Below are 16,494 nucleotides of genomic sequence, written 5' to 3'. Positions count from 1 at the left end.
GGCATGAAGGAGATGGTAACAGTGCATAAATTGGGCCACAAGATTGCAGATTGTGTTTGATTACAAGTCTGCTTCTGATGGTCCACAAAGCCTCACAGATATCCAGTCCTGAGTTGCTAAATCTGTTCAAATCTATCCCATTTAGCAGAGACAGTACTACACAACACAATGGAGGGTATTCTTCAGAAGGCAGGATTTTGTCTCCACAAGGACTATGCAGGAGTCACTCTTAACAATGCTGTCGTGCAAGAAACAGACTGATTGAACATCAGGGATAAGTTGTAAATGATAAATTATAATTTTGGTATTTCTGCACCTCTTTCATTGTGAATAAAATTAACTGGTTTTACATACTATCCTGACTTGAAAGTATATTGCTGTACTTTCACAGTTTCTGGGTCAAAATCCTGGAAACTTTCTTCCTAACAGCACTGTGGGTGTACTTACCTCACCGTGGATTTAAAATGTTCAAAAAGGCAGCTCACCACCACCTCAAGGACAATTCAAGATGGCGGTAAATGCCAATTTAGCCAGCAACTACTACATCCCACAACTGAATTTAAGAAAGTAAACTTCATATGTTACTGGAAAAGACATTTTATCAAAGCTTTTCATATTGCACTCATCAGGACAATTCACAAAATAAAGGGAAAACATGCATACAGTACTGCATGAGTGTGCAAATTAGTTTGCAAGAGGATTCTTACTGGCAGAGACATTGCCATGGAGAATGCACCAGTTAATGAGGTCTGAAATAACAAGGTGTAGAGCTGAATGAACACAGCAGGCCAAGCAGCATCAGAGGAGCAGGAAGGCTGACGTTCGGGCCTAGACCCTTCTTCAGAAATGGGGGAGGGGAAGGGGGTTCTGAAATAAATAGGGAGAGAGGGGGAGGCGGATAGAAGATGGATAGAGGAGAAGATAGGTGGAGAGGAGACAGACCGGTCAAAGAGGTGGGGATGGAGCCAGTAAAGGTGAGTGTAGGTGGGGAGGTAGGGAGGAGATAGGTCAGTCCAGGGAGGACGGACAGGTCAAGGGGGCGGGATGAGGTTAGTAGGTAGGAGATGGGGGTGGGGCTTGAGGTGGGAGGAGGGGATAGGTGGGAGGAAGGACAGGTTAGGGAGGCGGGGATGAACTGGGCTGGTTTTGGGATGCGGTAGGGGGAGGGGAGATTTTGAAACTTGTGAAGTCCACATTGATACCATTGGGCTACAGGGTTCCCAAGCGGAATATAAATTGCTGTTCCTGCAACGTTCGGGTAGCATTGTTGTGGCACTGCAGGAGGCCCAGGATGGACATGTCATCTGAGGAATGGGAGGGAGAGTTGAAATGGTTCGCGACTGGGAGGTGCAGTTGTTTAGTGCGAACCGAGCGTAGGTGTTCTACAAAGCGGTCCCCAAGCCTCCGCTTGGTTTCCCCGATGTAGAGGAGGCCACAACAGGAACAGCGGATGCAGTATACCACATTAGCAGATGTGCAGGTGAACATCTGCTTGACGTGGAAAGTCTTCTGGGGCCTGGGATGGGGGTGAGGTGTAGCACTTCCTGCGGTTGCAGGGAAAAGTGCCGGTGAGGTGGGGCTGGAGGGGAGTGTGGAGCAGACAAGGGAGCCATGGAGAGTGCGGTCCCTCTGGAAGGCAGATAAGGGTAGGGAGGGAAAGATGTCTTTGGTGGTGGGGTCGGATTGCAGATGGCTGAAGTGTTGGAGGATGATGCGTTGGATCCAAAGGTTGGTGGGGTGGTACGCGAGGACGAGGGGGATTCTGTTTTGGTTGTTGTTGCGGGGAGGGGGTGTGAGGGATGAGTTGCGGGAAATGCGGGAGACACGGTCGAGGGCGCTCTCGACCACTGAGCAGGGGGGGAAGTTACGGTCCTTGAAAAACGAGGACATCTGAGATGTACAGGAGTGGAATGCCTCATCCTCGGAGCAGATGCAGCGGAGGCGAAGGAATTGGGAATAGGGGATGGCATTTTTGCAGGAAGGTGGGTGGGAGGAGGTGTATTCTAGGTAGCTGCGGGAGGCGGTGGGCTTGAAATGGATATCGGTTTCTAGGTGGTTGCCGGAGATGGAGACAGAGGTCCAGGAAGGAGAAAGAGGTATTAGAGATGGTCCAGGTGAAATTAAGGTTGGGGTGGAAGGTGTTGGTGAAGTGGATGAACTGTTCGAGCTCCTTGTGGGAGCACGAGGCGGCGCCGATACAGTCATCAATGTAACAGAGGAAGAGGTGGGGTTTAGGGTCAGTGTAGGTACAGAAGAGGGATTGTTCCACGTAACCTACAAAGAGGCAGGCATAGCTTGGGTCCAAACCGTTAATGAGGTCCGACTGCTAAACTTTGTTTGTATGTTAAACAAGGGACATTAACTCCAAATGGTCAAGGCATTGTCCTAAAAATATGCCTGAGAATGGCCGCTATCTGTTTTGTTGCTTGAAACAGGCGCTGTGTACAAGTTCCTTATATCTGCAAAGAATAGGGCCTTGTGGATTGCAATATGCAGTTCACGAATGTGCATCGTACTGCAAGCCCAACTGAGAACATTAAGTTGTCTGTCAGTTTAGCGCTGCACAGACATGATATGTAGCAAATATCCAATTGCAGGATCACAGCTCAAACTGAACACTGTTGAAAAGTTCTGCAAGCAAGAGCTGGTTAGGTATGGTCAGCACCTTGCTTCTGATAAAGCCAAAGAGATAGGCTATTTGGTACAATACTTTGGGATGTACAGCCTATGTACTTGGCATCACACCAGCACTGAAATTTAGACCACATTTTCTCTGAAATGAGTAAGACAGGTCATCTTTTTGTCTTGACAGCAGTATCCTGTTAGAAACAAACACCATTTGTGTTGTTACAACAACAGCAGTGTAAAACAGTGCTCAAATGTTTGAAAGATCTTTCAGGATAATGAGACAGACTGGGCACTTTATGACCAAAACTGTTAGCCTTTGGGCCATTCATAATTTTTTGCATGATACACAATGGGAAATGACCTGATCAAGGTAGCCATTATTCTGCAAGATGGCTTTGATGCATCCTATTTCAGCACCTTATTTGTATTCAGGTACCATTTACGAGGTTGCTGATAAAGCTGATCTTGCAGCGAATGAAAATGTAGGAATCCTATTGCACATACTGAATAGTGAGGATAGCTTTGCATTTGACAGTCAGAGAGAGAAACAGGAGAAAGGGGGACAAAATTATTTTGTATCACATAAATGAATGCTGATACAAAAACACATGATCCCTAACTCATCCCATCTCTACATCTGGTTACTTCGCTAATCTCATTGCATATGAAGAATAATAGCATGAAGAGTGCTGCAGAGGCATGAGAAGAAAATATTCAATCTCAAAATTCCTTCACATTTCTAAAATTGAGACAAGGTTTCAATTGAAAACTTTATTTTTTTCCATTTTCACAATATTGAATGAAAAAATATGCTATTGTGGCAATAAGTTCATAAATATCTGTGCAGACAATGCAGCATTTATGCATTTGAGTGCCTTTGAGACACAGTAACTGGATTCTTTGTGCAATCATAAAAAGCTGCTTACACTGATATCACTGAAATAACTAGAACATTTTCACAGGACAAACCTCGTCCAACTGATGGCTATTTCGTTTAAAGTAGAATCCCTTGAGATCTTTCAGGACAACAGTGGGCAACAGAGAGAAACCAAATCTCTCACTGGTATGTTGCAAAACATGAGTGCAAAGAATTAGACCTTAAAGTGTCCTGGCACTTGCAAAGATTTCTAACGCAGTCTGTGTTTTAAGAAACTCAACTCACTATTGTTGTGCCACTTTTATGGTTCCATAATTGAAGCTGGCAGCCAAATATCTACAATGCCAGTACCATCGTCATCTTTATAACCAGACTACCAAAATCGCCTGCATGATGATGGTGAGGCTGAATTCTCTGAATGAGTACAGTGTGGCATTTGATAGGTTTCCATCTTTCAGCTGACACAGACCCACGATTGAGTATGAACTTGACTGAGAATACAAAAAGGTAATGCTTTTCTGTTAAAATAAAAAAGGTAATTTGCTCAAGCTTTTCAAGACTAAGAGGATAGATTTATCTTCCAAAATGTGATACCTCTGACCTCAAATGTTTTGTGGTAGCCTTATACACCCATAGGTTGCACTCTCCAATGATTCTGAAGCAGAGAATTGGAATGGAGGTCCATTCTACTTCCCCATTGCTTCCAATCTGGCCAATTCATAAATCATTGGTGTAGATTTCAAATTTAAGCCAATTTACTTGACTGTACAACTTCTATAGCAGTCTCTGCTCTTGACAGCAGTATTTAACCAGCATGAAGTAAATATTGGTCAAACTTTAGCTATATGTGGGACATATAGAATGTAGAGGGGAGAAAATGGTGCCCCCTACAAAGAGCTTTAGTGATGCCTTGTGATGTCCGAATTAACTTTTAGTAAACAAGTAGCTTATGCCTTTCACAAAGCAACTACAATTCAGGAGTCCTTAGCCTGGACCTTCTCGATGGGTGTTTATTAGAGAACTTTCTGAAGAGAACTGTAACATTAGAAATGAACCAGATTCAACCTAGTTCAGCTTATTTAAAAGCCAAGAACCCAATATGGTGCATTTCACAGATACAAAAGCTGAACTTTCAAAGACTGGCTTCGCTAAATATTGCAAACGTTAACATTTTCTTCATACTCAACGAATCAAAACACTGAAGGAGAAAGAAAAGCAAACAATTCAAAAATCCCAAGTTTCCTTATTCTTAAATATTGTTTGAAACCCTGCAGTGGCAGATTCTTCAGATGTTGAGTTTGTTCGCGATTGTAACAACCACTTTCAGGACTGGCATAAAAGCTGAAATCTCGCTAAAATTGCTGCTGCTCACAACGTGCGTGTGAACCATCAACGCTTGCTGGTAATTGCATGCTTCGATGTTCCTCACAATTTCATGCAGTCCACTCAGAATATGAGGAGAAAGCTGCATAACAGAAAATAGTAATGTTATCAATGCTTCTGAGTAGCATTACAGTACTCGCACTTGGTCCTTTCCCCCACTCCCTACACACACACACACACACACTTCTATTTTATTCATTCACATGATGAGGCCATCACTGGCTAGGCAGCATTTATTACCCACCCCTAATTGCCCAGAGGGCAGTTAAGAGTTAACCACATTGTTGTGGGGCTGGAGTCACATGTAGGCCAGATCAGGTAAGGATGGAAGTTTCCTTCCCTGAAGGACATTAGTGAACCAGATGAGATTTTCCAACAACCGACAATGGATTCACATTCATCAATAGACTCTTAATTCCAGATGTTTATTGAATTCAAATTCCACCATCTGCCATGGTGGGATCGAACCCAGGTCCCCAGAACGTTACCAGTCCAGTGATAAAGACCACTAGGCCATCGCCTCCCCATACATACACACACTCATCCAAATGAACAGATACATATAGATGAATATTTTCAAACTACATTATGGTATGCACAGTTCCCCCATCATAACTGGACCAAAGAACAGTAGCAAACAAGCTCCAAGTTGCTATCCAAATTCCAGTATGAAGAACCATAATTATACAAACAGTTTTTGAGCATTGCTGAAAAATGATACATTTTAGTTAAAGTTTTTCATCTTGCGCTTTTCAGGACAATTGCAAGAAATATCAAAGTAAGGGAAAAACAACATTCATATTGTATGACAAGACAGTGCGGAGTGGTTGGTAAATTGATTTTGATTGGAGGAGGCATTGCTGTGAAGGATATAGTAGCTAGACAATGATTGACCGTTTACTGCCAAGCTTTGTTTGAATTTTAAAGCAGGCAGGTAGACTCTGATTGATCAAGATATTGTACCAAGAAACAAGCCTGACAACGTCTTTAATCTATTTTGTGGTATTTAAACAGGAACAGCATGTGTGCATATATTTTCTGTCTACAAAGAACAATTATTCATTTATCTGGTGTGTCAGGAATAGAATTATAGAATCCCTACAGTGTGAAAGCAGATCATTTGGCCCATCTAGTCCACAGTGACCTTCCGAACAGCATCCCACCCAGACCTGCCCACCTACCATATCCCCGTAACACCATATTTCCCATGGCCAATCAATCACTATGCACATCCGTGGACACTACAGGCAATTTAGCATGGCCAATCCACCTAGCCTGCACATCTTTAGACTGTGGGAAGTAACCGGAACACCAAGAAGAAACCCATGCAGACATGGGCTGTCCTGATTAGAATTACATCACCGTTCCTTCACTGTTATTGAGTCAAAATCCTAAAATGGAATAATCACAGATGATGGCTGTTTTTAATCTCTAACAACGTGGTCTTGCATTCAGCATTATCACATGGTTCAAAGCCACGCAGTTTCATTAAGCAAATGTTAAAGTACAATGAACTACTCTCAACTTAAGTTTGAACTGATCACTGGCTTAGCCTTTTTGCGGTTAAAGGAACTCTTAAAACAAACACATTATATTTACATCCATCCTTTATACAATGCAAAAATCAAAAATCATTAAAGCTCTCTTGGTTGCTCAATGAGTTTACCCAGTGAATTCAGTCTCTGGTTTGTCCTATATTATCCATTGCTGATTTCATCAAATAATGAGTAAACTAAACTTTCCTTGGAGAGGAAACCACAATTTTTCCTTTGTTCATACGGAGTGTGCTGCTGGCAAGACCAGCATTTGTTGTCCATCACCAGATGTGCTTAGGAATTGGTTCATATGGTGTAGGTACACCCACAGTGCTGTTATTAAGAGAATTTTAGGATTTTGACTCAGCAACGGTGAAGGAATAGACATATAATTCCAATCAAAACAGCCTGTGGCATTGAGAGAAACTTACAGGTGGCAGTGTTTCCAGGCCCTGGTCTTTCCAGGTAAAAGAAATCATGGTTTTGGAAGATGCTGTCAAAGGAGTCTTAGCAATTTGTAGATGGTGTGCACTGCTGTATTCTATGCTGGTGTGGAGGAAGGTCATATTTTAAATGGTGAATTGGGTGCTGATCAAGTGGGCTCCTTTGTCCTGGACAGTGTGGAGCTTCCTGAATCATTTTGGCTCTAATCCAGGTACACTCCTGGCTTGGGCCTTTTAGATGGTGAACAGGCTTTAGGAAGTCTGAGAGTTACTGCCACAAAATTCCCAGCCTCTGACCTGCAATTGTAGACAACACTTAAACGGTTGGTCCAGTTAAGTTTCTGACCAATAGGAACCCACAGTATCTTGATAGTGAGGAATTCAGCGACGGCAATGCCATTGAGGGTCAAGGTGAGATAGTTAGATGCTCTTTTGTTGAAGATGGTCACTTCCCAACTCAAGTCATCGTTGTCACTTATCAATCCTAGCCTGCATGCTATCCAAATCTTGCTGCATGCGGACAACAGCGTTCTTCAGCATGAGAAGTTGCAAATGACGCTGAATATTATGGAACTAGCCAACACCCCCACTTCTGACCTTATGACAGAAGAAAGATCATTAATAAACTAACTGAAAATGGCTGGACACTACCCTGCAGAACCACTGCAGTCATATCCTGGGAGTGAGATGATTATCCTCAGATACACAATGATCTCGCTGAGTGGTAGGAATGACCGACACCAATGGCTTTCACTTCCACCTCCTCCTCAACTGAATGCTGCTGCCTCTCCTCTGTATAAAGCAGCCCTCATTGGAAGTGCATTTTAAGGTGGGCAAGGACAGAACTGAGCATTGCTGTAACATCCACTGTCAACATTCATAAGGGAATAATAGTGACTTGAGTGATCGACCAGACAATGTATATGAGGCCATAACTGCAAAGTATCAACAGCTTTTAGACAGCAGAGAACACATAGAAAAAGACAACTAAAAGAGAATCCAAACTTTAAAATTAAGTTGACATCATGGGTGATAAAAGATAGGCTGGAGTTATTTGCATTTAGTTATTTTCTAGCCTGGATCTCAGATGCATGAATTTGCATGACATTTAGTCTTGGGCAGCCTTCAGCCCTCTACAAGAGGCCTCAAGGTTTTGAAGCCTGGCATGGTCTGGAAACTTAGCCCAATGCGATCTAGAGGCTGGGTGTTGGCATGGACTTGGTGAAAAGGACTGTAATTCAAGTACTTTTAAAAAGCTTTTTGTTCTTATGCTGGACATTTATTTATTATTCTTTCAATTCTGTAACAAAATACTTAAGTAGCTGTACCTAGATATCCTGTACCTAAGATGGTACCGTAAGTGGCAACATCGCAAACTTTTCACTGCACGTGACAATAAAGCTAATTCTAATTCTAATTCCTTAGGCCCAGTAATATCAGTGCTTAGGCACTGAGCATTTACCATAGAAGGTTCAGTGGGTACTAATTAGATAAGGCTATCTACACTGTCTATTCCTTAACTCTAATTGAGCTCATATAACATTCATTTTTTCATATTTGTTATTCTTTGTGGCTACAGTGAGGATGGTCATTTGGTGGTGAACTATATTTCATGCTGTAGATTAGAAATAACTATGAACTGCTCATTATAAGATGAACCAAAAACTGGATCCCAAAAGTGAAAAGTCAGTAACCCAACTATTAAAACAGTTAAAATGCAATTGCAGAAAATGGATATACAACATCAGGAAATATCCATTGGGGTCAGGCAGAATCTTTGGAAAAAGAAATTAGGTAGCTTATGTCTTATAATTCTTGGTCAGAATCAAAGAGTCACAAGACAAGTTATTTTATCCCCACACGTTGCCTGTCCAATGAGGTGATTCCACTCAAAATATTGCAGATGCTGGAAATTTGAATAAAAACAAAAAGTGCTGGAGAAACTCAGCAGGTTTAGCAGCATCTGTGGAGTGAGAAATGGAGTTAACTTCATGTCTAGATGACTCTTCTTCAGAACAGTTCTAAAGAAGTCACATCAGACTCAAAATGTTAGCTCCGTTTCTCTCTTCACAGGTGCTGCCAGATCTGTTGAGTTTCTCCAGTACTTTCTGTTTTTATTTGTTATAAGTGATTCCACTGCAGTCGTTAGTCACTTACATCATACAAAAGCACAGCAGGAATAATATACTGGCAAATAATGGAATGTTAGAAAAGAATTTAAATTAACCACTTAGACAAATGAAGTTTTGGTAGCCATAACCTAGCATTTCATTGTTTTGTATCCAATGACCAAATCTACTGATCTCAGAATTATTCCAGGGTACTCTCTTATGACAAAAAAATCCATACCACAGGATTACCTAGAACGGTCAATGCTTGTCCTAAATGTCTGTCTTTTCAAACCATTCACCCTGTATAGACAGGTAACCAACTTAAAAGGTAATTAGTTATTGAAATTACCATTTCCACAGCACATTCACTTTTTAAAAACAAAATTCTACAGAGTGAGATAAAAACATTCGTCAAAACTTCTAAAATTCAATGTTACTTTTGCTTAAACTATTTCCACTTACTGTCTGCTCCCGTAATTTATCATACAGGTAATCCAATCGCTTTGCAGCATCATCCAACTTCCTCTTAGTTTGCTGTGGAATAATTTAGAATTCATTAAATAAACATGGTTCCGGACTGAAATGGATAGATCATAGAATCCCTACAGTGTGGAAACAGGCCCTTCGGCCCAACAAGTCCACACCGACCCTCAGAGCGTCCCACCCAGACACATCCCCTTACAATTCACCTAATCTACACATCCCTGAATGCTACGGGCAATTTCCCATGGCCAATCCACCCAGCCTGCACATCTTTGGACTGTGGGAGGAAACCGGAGCACCTGGAGGAAACCTACGCAGACACGGGGAGAATGTGCAAACTCCACACAGACAGCTGCCCGAGGGTGGAACTGAACCCGGGTCCCTGCCACTGTGAGGCAGCAGTGCTAACCACTGAGCCACCGTGCCGCCCCAATGTTCATTATATTCTTCCATTAATCTAGGTTTTTAAGACCAAAGCTGCTCAATCCTTAAACAGGCGGATTCTTAAGGTTAAGTTAGTGCACAATGCATTTGTTTTCCTTCTTGTATGAAATCTAATAGAAACACATAATACAACACAATCCTTTCAATAAATGCTGATGAATTATTGCAGATTTCTTTAAAATCATTTCATCATACAAGAGTGGAAAATTTAATCTGAATATTGTGAAGAATTAATTTATTTTTGTCCACAATTATCAATTACACGGACTAGCCATCCAGGAGTGAAATATTTCCCTCAAATGATCGAGGCAATATAGTCCAGCAATACTGAAGTAGGAAGTCAAAGGGATTATTGTCTATTGGGTTAGTTTCTGGACAGGGTTGCTTTTATTACTAATGTTTTCAGATATCGATGATGAATGATCTGGCAGTCAACACTGACTGCAATGTGAATGATGCAGCCTTATAACACTACCACAGTGGCTCAAAAAAAAAAGCCAAACCCAAAGACGTAAAAAGTACAGACCCCAAGAACACCACAATGTCTGAAGACTGGATAAGGTAAATAAGGAAGTAATTAAAAGCACAAGATTTTGAGGAAATACTATTGTACAGAGGTGGGGAGGCTGCAACACTAATCATCAATCTCTGTTGAGCAACACAGAAGAAAACAGAGTTGGAAAAGCAAAGGATGATTATAAGACCTAAGATTGGAGCCTGTAGGAGGTAGTTTATGATTTATTAATTCACGGGATGTGGCAGTCACTGGCTGGGCCAAAATTCTTTGCCGATCACTAGGTGCCCTTTAGAAGGTGTGGTGAGCTGCCTTCTTGATTCATTGTAGCCCATGTGCTGCAAGTGGACCTACAATATCACTAGGGAAGGAGTTCCAGGGTTCTGACCCAGTGACACTGAAGGAATGGTGATATATTTCCAAGTAAGGATGGTGACTGGCTTGGAGGGGAACTTATGGGTGGTAGTGTTCCCACACATCTGCTGCCCTTCTCCTTCTAAATGGGAATAATCTTGGATTTGAAAGGCACTGTCTTAAGAGCCTTGGTGAATTTCTGTACTGCAGAAACAGACACAGTCTTTGCAGTATCCAGTGCCTCCTGCCATTTCTTGGTATCACTTGGAGTGAATTGAATTGGTCAAAGTTTGGCACCTGTGATGCTGGGGACTTTTGCGGAGGCCAAGATGGATCACCCACGCAGAACTCTGGTTGAAAACTACTGCAAATCCTTTAGCCTTATCTTTTGCACTAATTTGCTGAGCTTCCCTATCATTGAGGATGGGGACATTTGTGGAGTTCCCTCCTTTAGTGAGCTGTTTAATTGTGCACCACCATTAATGACTGGATGTGGCGGGGGACTACAGAACTCAGATTTGAACCACTGGTTGTGGGATCACTTAGCACTGACTATCTCCTGGCATACAAGTCGTACCATTTTGTAGCTTCACCAGGTTGACACCTCACTTTTAGGTTTGCCTGGTGCTGCTCCTGCCATGCCCTCCTACACTCTTCATTGAACCATGGTTGATCCCCTGGCTTAATTGTGATGATAGAGTGGGGTATATTCAGTTTTCAGCGAAACTGCAGTGGGAATTGGAAGCAAAGTGGAGGATCGTGAAGTTGACATGTTGAGACACAAAGAGGTTCTGAAGAAGAATCACACAATTCAAAACACTAACTCAATCTCTTTCTTGACAGACGCTTCCTGACTTATTGAGTATTTTCTGCAGTTTGTTTTTAATTGAAGAGACTACAAAGATGACATGAGCAATGCCTGTAATATTTACAGCGTCAGCTTGCATTATTTAAGCTTATATAGGGTACAGTTCCGGAATCTGGTGAAGCAAATGTTGGGAGAAATTAAAAAGGCATGGATAACAACTGGATTGCTGCAGGGATGATTAGTCTTATAAAAGGCTGGTACTGAATGCCTTTAAATCAGGGCCAGACTACTTCTGATGTGTTTTGTACTTTTTGTCCCACTACAATGGGATTACACGACTTCTGGATGAGGTCGAATATGTGCATACTGTGACGTGAAAGACACTGCAGTTTTTTAAGTCAGGTTGAATGGAAGAGCTGGGTCTTTCCAGTGGGGCGGCACGGTGGCTTAGTGGTTAGCACTGCTGCATCACATTCCAGGGACCCAGGTTCAATTCCACCCTCAGGCGACTGTCTGTGCGGAGTTTGTACATTCTCCCCGTGTTTGCGTGGGTTTCCTCCCATAGTCCAAAGATGTGCAGGCTAGGTGGTTTGGCCATGCTAAATTACCCCGTAGTGTATAGGGGGATGGGTCTGGGTGGGATCCTCTGAGGGTCGGTGTGGATGTGTTAGGTCGAAGGGCCTGTTTCCACTCTGTAGGGATTCTATGATCAATGTAGCATATTTGCATTTAAGATTTCAGACACAGCTTGAGAGGTGGAAATATGATTAAAAGATGGATGCAGTAGCTTTGGCATAGTTGAAGAGTCAAACAAGGCACAAAATCTGAACTTAGGGCTCATACTGAACAAGCAGGAAGAGACTGTTCATGCCATCTACTTAGATGCAAAATTTCTAGAGGGATAGGAGCCTAATTGGTTCAATTTTTGACTCTAGTTAACCCAAGCCATTAAAATAAACTGATATATATTTTGGGCCAGAAGTAAACATAGGGGATGGGATTGTACAGTGGTAGTTTCACTGGACTAGCAATCCAGAGTCCCAGACTAAGGTTCTGGGGACATGGATTCAAATTCCACCGTAGCATCTGGCAAAATTTGAATTCAATAAAAATCTGGAATTAAAAGCTAGTCTAATGATGACTATGTCAATCGTTGTAAATACCCACCTGGTTCACTGATATCCTAACCTGGTATGGCCTACAGATCCACAGCAACGTAGCTGACTCTTAATAGCCGTCTGATATGGCTTTGGAAGCCACTTGGTTCAGCAGAAATTAGGGATGGGCAATAAAGGTTGGTCATGTTATGGTGTCCACATCTCACGAACAAATATGAGAAGAGTGAATTAAGCAGCATATTCAACGATAAATCTAGAATTAAAAGCTAGTTTCATGGCAAGCATGTAACCAGTGCAGCTGTAAGAGCACATGCAGTATGAATGTGATGGCCAGAAAGTTTCTCAACATTATTACTGCAATTAAAGCAATAATTAATATCAAAGGTTAACTAAAGGATTTCTAACATAAGGAGGTAATACATTAATATGAATATAGAGCATTCAGCCTCTAGCTGGTTTTGATTCTACTGACTATTTAGCCAAGTTACAAGGAGATGAATGTCAACAGATCAAGAACAAGATGTGCACAAATTAAACTGCACCATTCATCATACTATCCCTGTCTACCACTCTATTAAAATTAATAACAAAAGACTGGATTAATTTCAGAGTATACCAAACTTTAAGTAGAATTTACATCTGATAAATCATCCAGAAATGGAAAATACCCCATCAAGTGCAGTTTCGGAAATAATCCAGATAAAGTACAAGGCTCCAATCTCTGTTCAGATTGCTCAGCACTAAATCCAATTTGAGCAATGAGGCACCTGACCACCCAGGAAGGAGAGACTTCAGTACACATTAAGTGTTAGTGATGCAGTAAAACCTAGACACCAAAACTGAAATCTTGGAACAAATATTTAATTACAAAGATTATGATATTAAAATGGTCCAAGGTGTTTTTTTTTAAAATAGCAGTATTTGAAATGAACAATATATAGGAAGTTTACAGTTATGAAATTACAGAAGTACATAAAACCCCTTGCAAGGGGTTTGCAGTAAACTTTGGGGAGCTCCAAGACTATGCTTTAATGGGATAAATGAATGGATTTAAAAAGCTGCAATTTCTTGCTGCTTACCATAACAAGATAGAGAGAATGGTGCCTAAGACACTTCCATGAAGATAGGTCTCAACAGGAGCTAGTAATTGACAATAAAAACTAAAAAATGTCTCTGGTGGGCTGGACACTTTATGGACACAGTGTCCTGAGGCCGTAAAGTGCTGAATATTGATGCAATGCTTTGTGTTCTACGCTGTTAAACTTTCTTCTGTTGTAATTATAGAATAGTCTTGCTAAACAGTCTCATGCATGATTCACAGAGTGACAACTTAAGGTAACACAATAACTTCAAAGTTTGTCTTAGCTGGAACAGGAATTGTGTATAGAAATAGGTATCCTGAACTTTTTTGGTTGAGGGATGTGGTGGTGATGAGGAGGAAGGAAAAGTGAGGAGGAAGGAAAAGTAAAGAGAATACAAACCTTTTTGTGGTCTTAATCCTGAGGATATATTTGTTACGATAGATTGAAATCCCCGGTAATATTCTCCAACTCTAAAATGTCCAAAGGGGCTAATGTACCCTATTAAATTCTAAATATCTTGACTGGAAATTCTAAATAGCCATTGTTTCCACAGTAATGCAAATTCATAGGTGCAGAAGTTAATACGTCCCTATCATACATATTGCTATAAAACATAACGCGTACACACACGCACTTATATCATGAATATAAAACAACCACAAATATAGACAGTCTACTTATTTCAAACAATAGGAATATCGTTTGAACAATGACATACAGGGTCACCAGCAGCTAAAAGGCATCGCTGTACCAGTCCATCAAAGGTCGTCTTCAACACCATGTGCTCTTCTGGGATTTGTTTTTTCACAACCTTCTCCGTGGGCAGCTGCTGTAGCGGCTGGAATTGACAAGAAGGAAAAATGAATCATAGTAATTTATTGTGCAGCCTTCTATCACTGAAAAGAGAACTAAAGGAAGGGGGCATTGCATATGCAACAGCAATACACCTTCTACACAAACCTGCAGTTTAGTGCAAAGTACACCAGTAATTTAGCAGCAAGTCTCATTGGTCAACGGGCACCACAATGAGATCACATTGTAAAAGATGCTGGAAAACTTGCCATTCTACCTGAATCAGATATGGAATTTTTATACCCACAGTGAAATTAGGGAAAAAATATATTGCTAACTGAAGGGTAAAATATATGAAAAATCTTAGCTCTACAGCACATTTCCATTCTTCAAAATGGTACCCCCCCCATGCTTTTATCTTACCTGCAAGCATTCTATTCTCATTTTTAATTTCTTACACCCAGATGAGACTTGTAACCAAGTAGTTGGCACTAGATAAGTTATTCAGTAATATCCTTCAGGGAAGGGAATTTTGCATGAAGAAATGTAAAAAAGTGGGGACTGATTAAAATCAACATAATCAGCTCCAGTTATTCCTGCAAGTGAATTGATCAGGACAGGGTCAGGACCATGAGGGAATTTAAAAACAATAAGAACTTCAAACTTGAGGCACTGAGGTCCTAGGGGTCAACAGGTAGAGGAGCGATTGGTGGGTGAGACTTGGATAGCCAAGCTTCATGTCTTGATTTGGTAAAAATGTAGATGTACATTTTAGCAGTAGATATTATGTTATAGGAAGGATGTGGAAGCTTTAAGAGAGGGTGCAGAGGAGACTTACCAGGATGCTGCCTGGACTGGAGGGCAGGTCTTATGAAGAAAGGTTGAGGGAGCTAGGCCTTTTCTCATTGGAGTGAAGAAGGATGAGAGGTGACTTGATAGAGGTGTACAAGATGATGAGAGGCATAGATAGAGTGGATATCCAGAGACTTTTTCTCAGGGTGGAAATGACTATTGTGAGGGGGCATAATTTTAAGATGATTGGAGGAAGGTATAGGGGAGATGTCAGGAGGTAGGTTCTTTACACAGAGAGTGGTGGGTGCGTGGAATGCACTGCCAGCGGTGGTAGTGGAGTCAGATACATTAGAGACATTTAAGCGACTCCTGGATAGGCACATGGATGATAGTAAAATGTAGGGTATGCAGGGTAGTTTGATCTTAGAGTAGGATAATAGATCGGCACAACATTATGGGCTGAAGGGCCTGTACTGTGCTGTACTGTTCTATGTACCAAGTGGAGGCTGGTGATGTTAGAGGTGAAAGTCAATGATCTTTGGAATGGAGTGAATGCAGGGTTGGAAACTCATCAAGAGCCCAAAAAGAAGGTGAGGTTGCAATCAATTGGTCTGTTTCAACTTGAAACAGTAGCTAGGGAGAATGTAAAGAATGATCTTTCTGGAAAACAAAAAAATCTTTGGGCCTTTTGGCTTCCCATGATAACCTCATCATAACCTGTTTGGAAGCCCTGATCTATGCTTATGACTATATTTCTGTTTCACAGCATATTGCTACTGTTGTTAAAAGTATGCTTATCTGGTCATTTGTTTTTTTTTTGCCCCTTATAAAAACTAAGCAATGACATTCCACCCTTAGATTTCTTTTGCAAGGTCTACAAACATCCAAGATATAATATTTACATGTTTTTCCTAATTTCTACACATTGAGAGACCATGAGAAGATATAATGTTGCGCTCTTTCGCACAGCTTTATTCATTATAGGTCACAAACATAAATAGGCACTAAACAGAAATGAATCAAAATAAAGAGATAACAAGGTGTAGAGCTGGATGAACACAGCAGGCCAAGCAGCATCAGAGGAGCAGGAAAGCTGACGTTTCGGGTCGAGACCCTTCTTCAGAAATGAA

The 16,494-nt window shown here is 41.3% G+C and overlaps 1 protein-coding gene across 5 annotated transcripts in view; it reads right to left on the bottom strand.

The window, feature by feature from the left end:
* Window positions 1-3,384: 3,384 nt before the first annotated feature.
* sec31b (SEC31 homolog B, COPII coat complex component) overlaps window positions 3,385-16,494 on the bottom strand; it is a 93,764-nt gene continuing 80,654 nt past the window's right edge. For all 5 annotated transcript variants that reach the window (XM_048616262.1, XM_048616265.1, XM_048616264.1 and 2 more), the window contains 3 exons: window positions 14,499-14,618; window positions 9,440-9,511; window positions 3,385-4,970 (listed from right to left, as the gene is read on the bottom strand). In XM_048616262.1, coding sequence (XP_048472219.1) covers window positions 4,791-4,970; window positions 9,440-9,511; window positions 14,499-14,618 — 372 coding nt within the window. In that variant the 3' untranslated portion in view covers window positions 3,385-4,790. The remainder of the gene's footprint in view (window positions 4,971-9,439; window positions 9,512-14,498; window positions 14,619-16,494) is intronic.

The sequence above is a fragment of the Rhincodon typus genome, chromosome 34, assembly GCF_021869965.1.
Source record: "Rhincodon typus isolate 14 chromosome 34, sRhiTyp1.1, whole genome shotgun sequence".
Classification (NCBI taxonomy): Eukaryota; Metazoa; Chordata; class Chondrichthyes; order Orectolobiformes; family Rhincodontidae; genus Rhincodon; species Rhincodon typus.
Note: the sequence above shows the minus strand (reverse complement) of the source record. Positions and strands in the feature narration are given on the sequence as shown.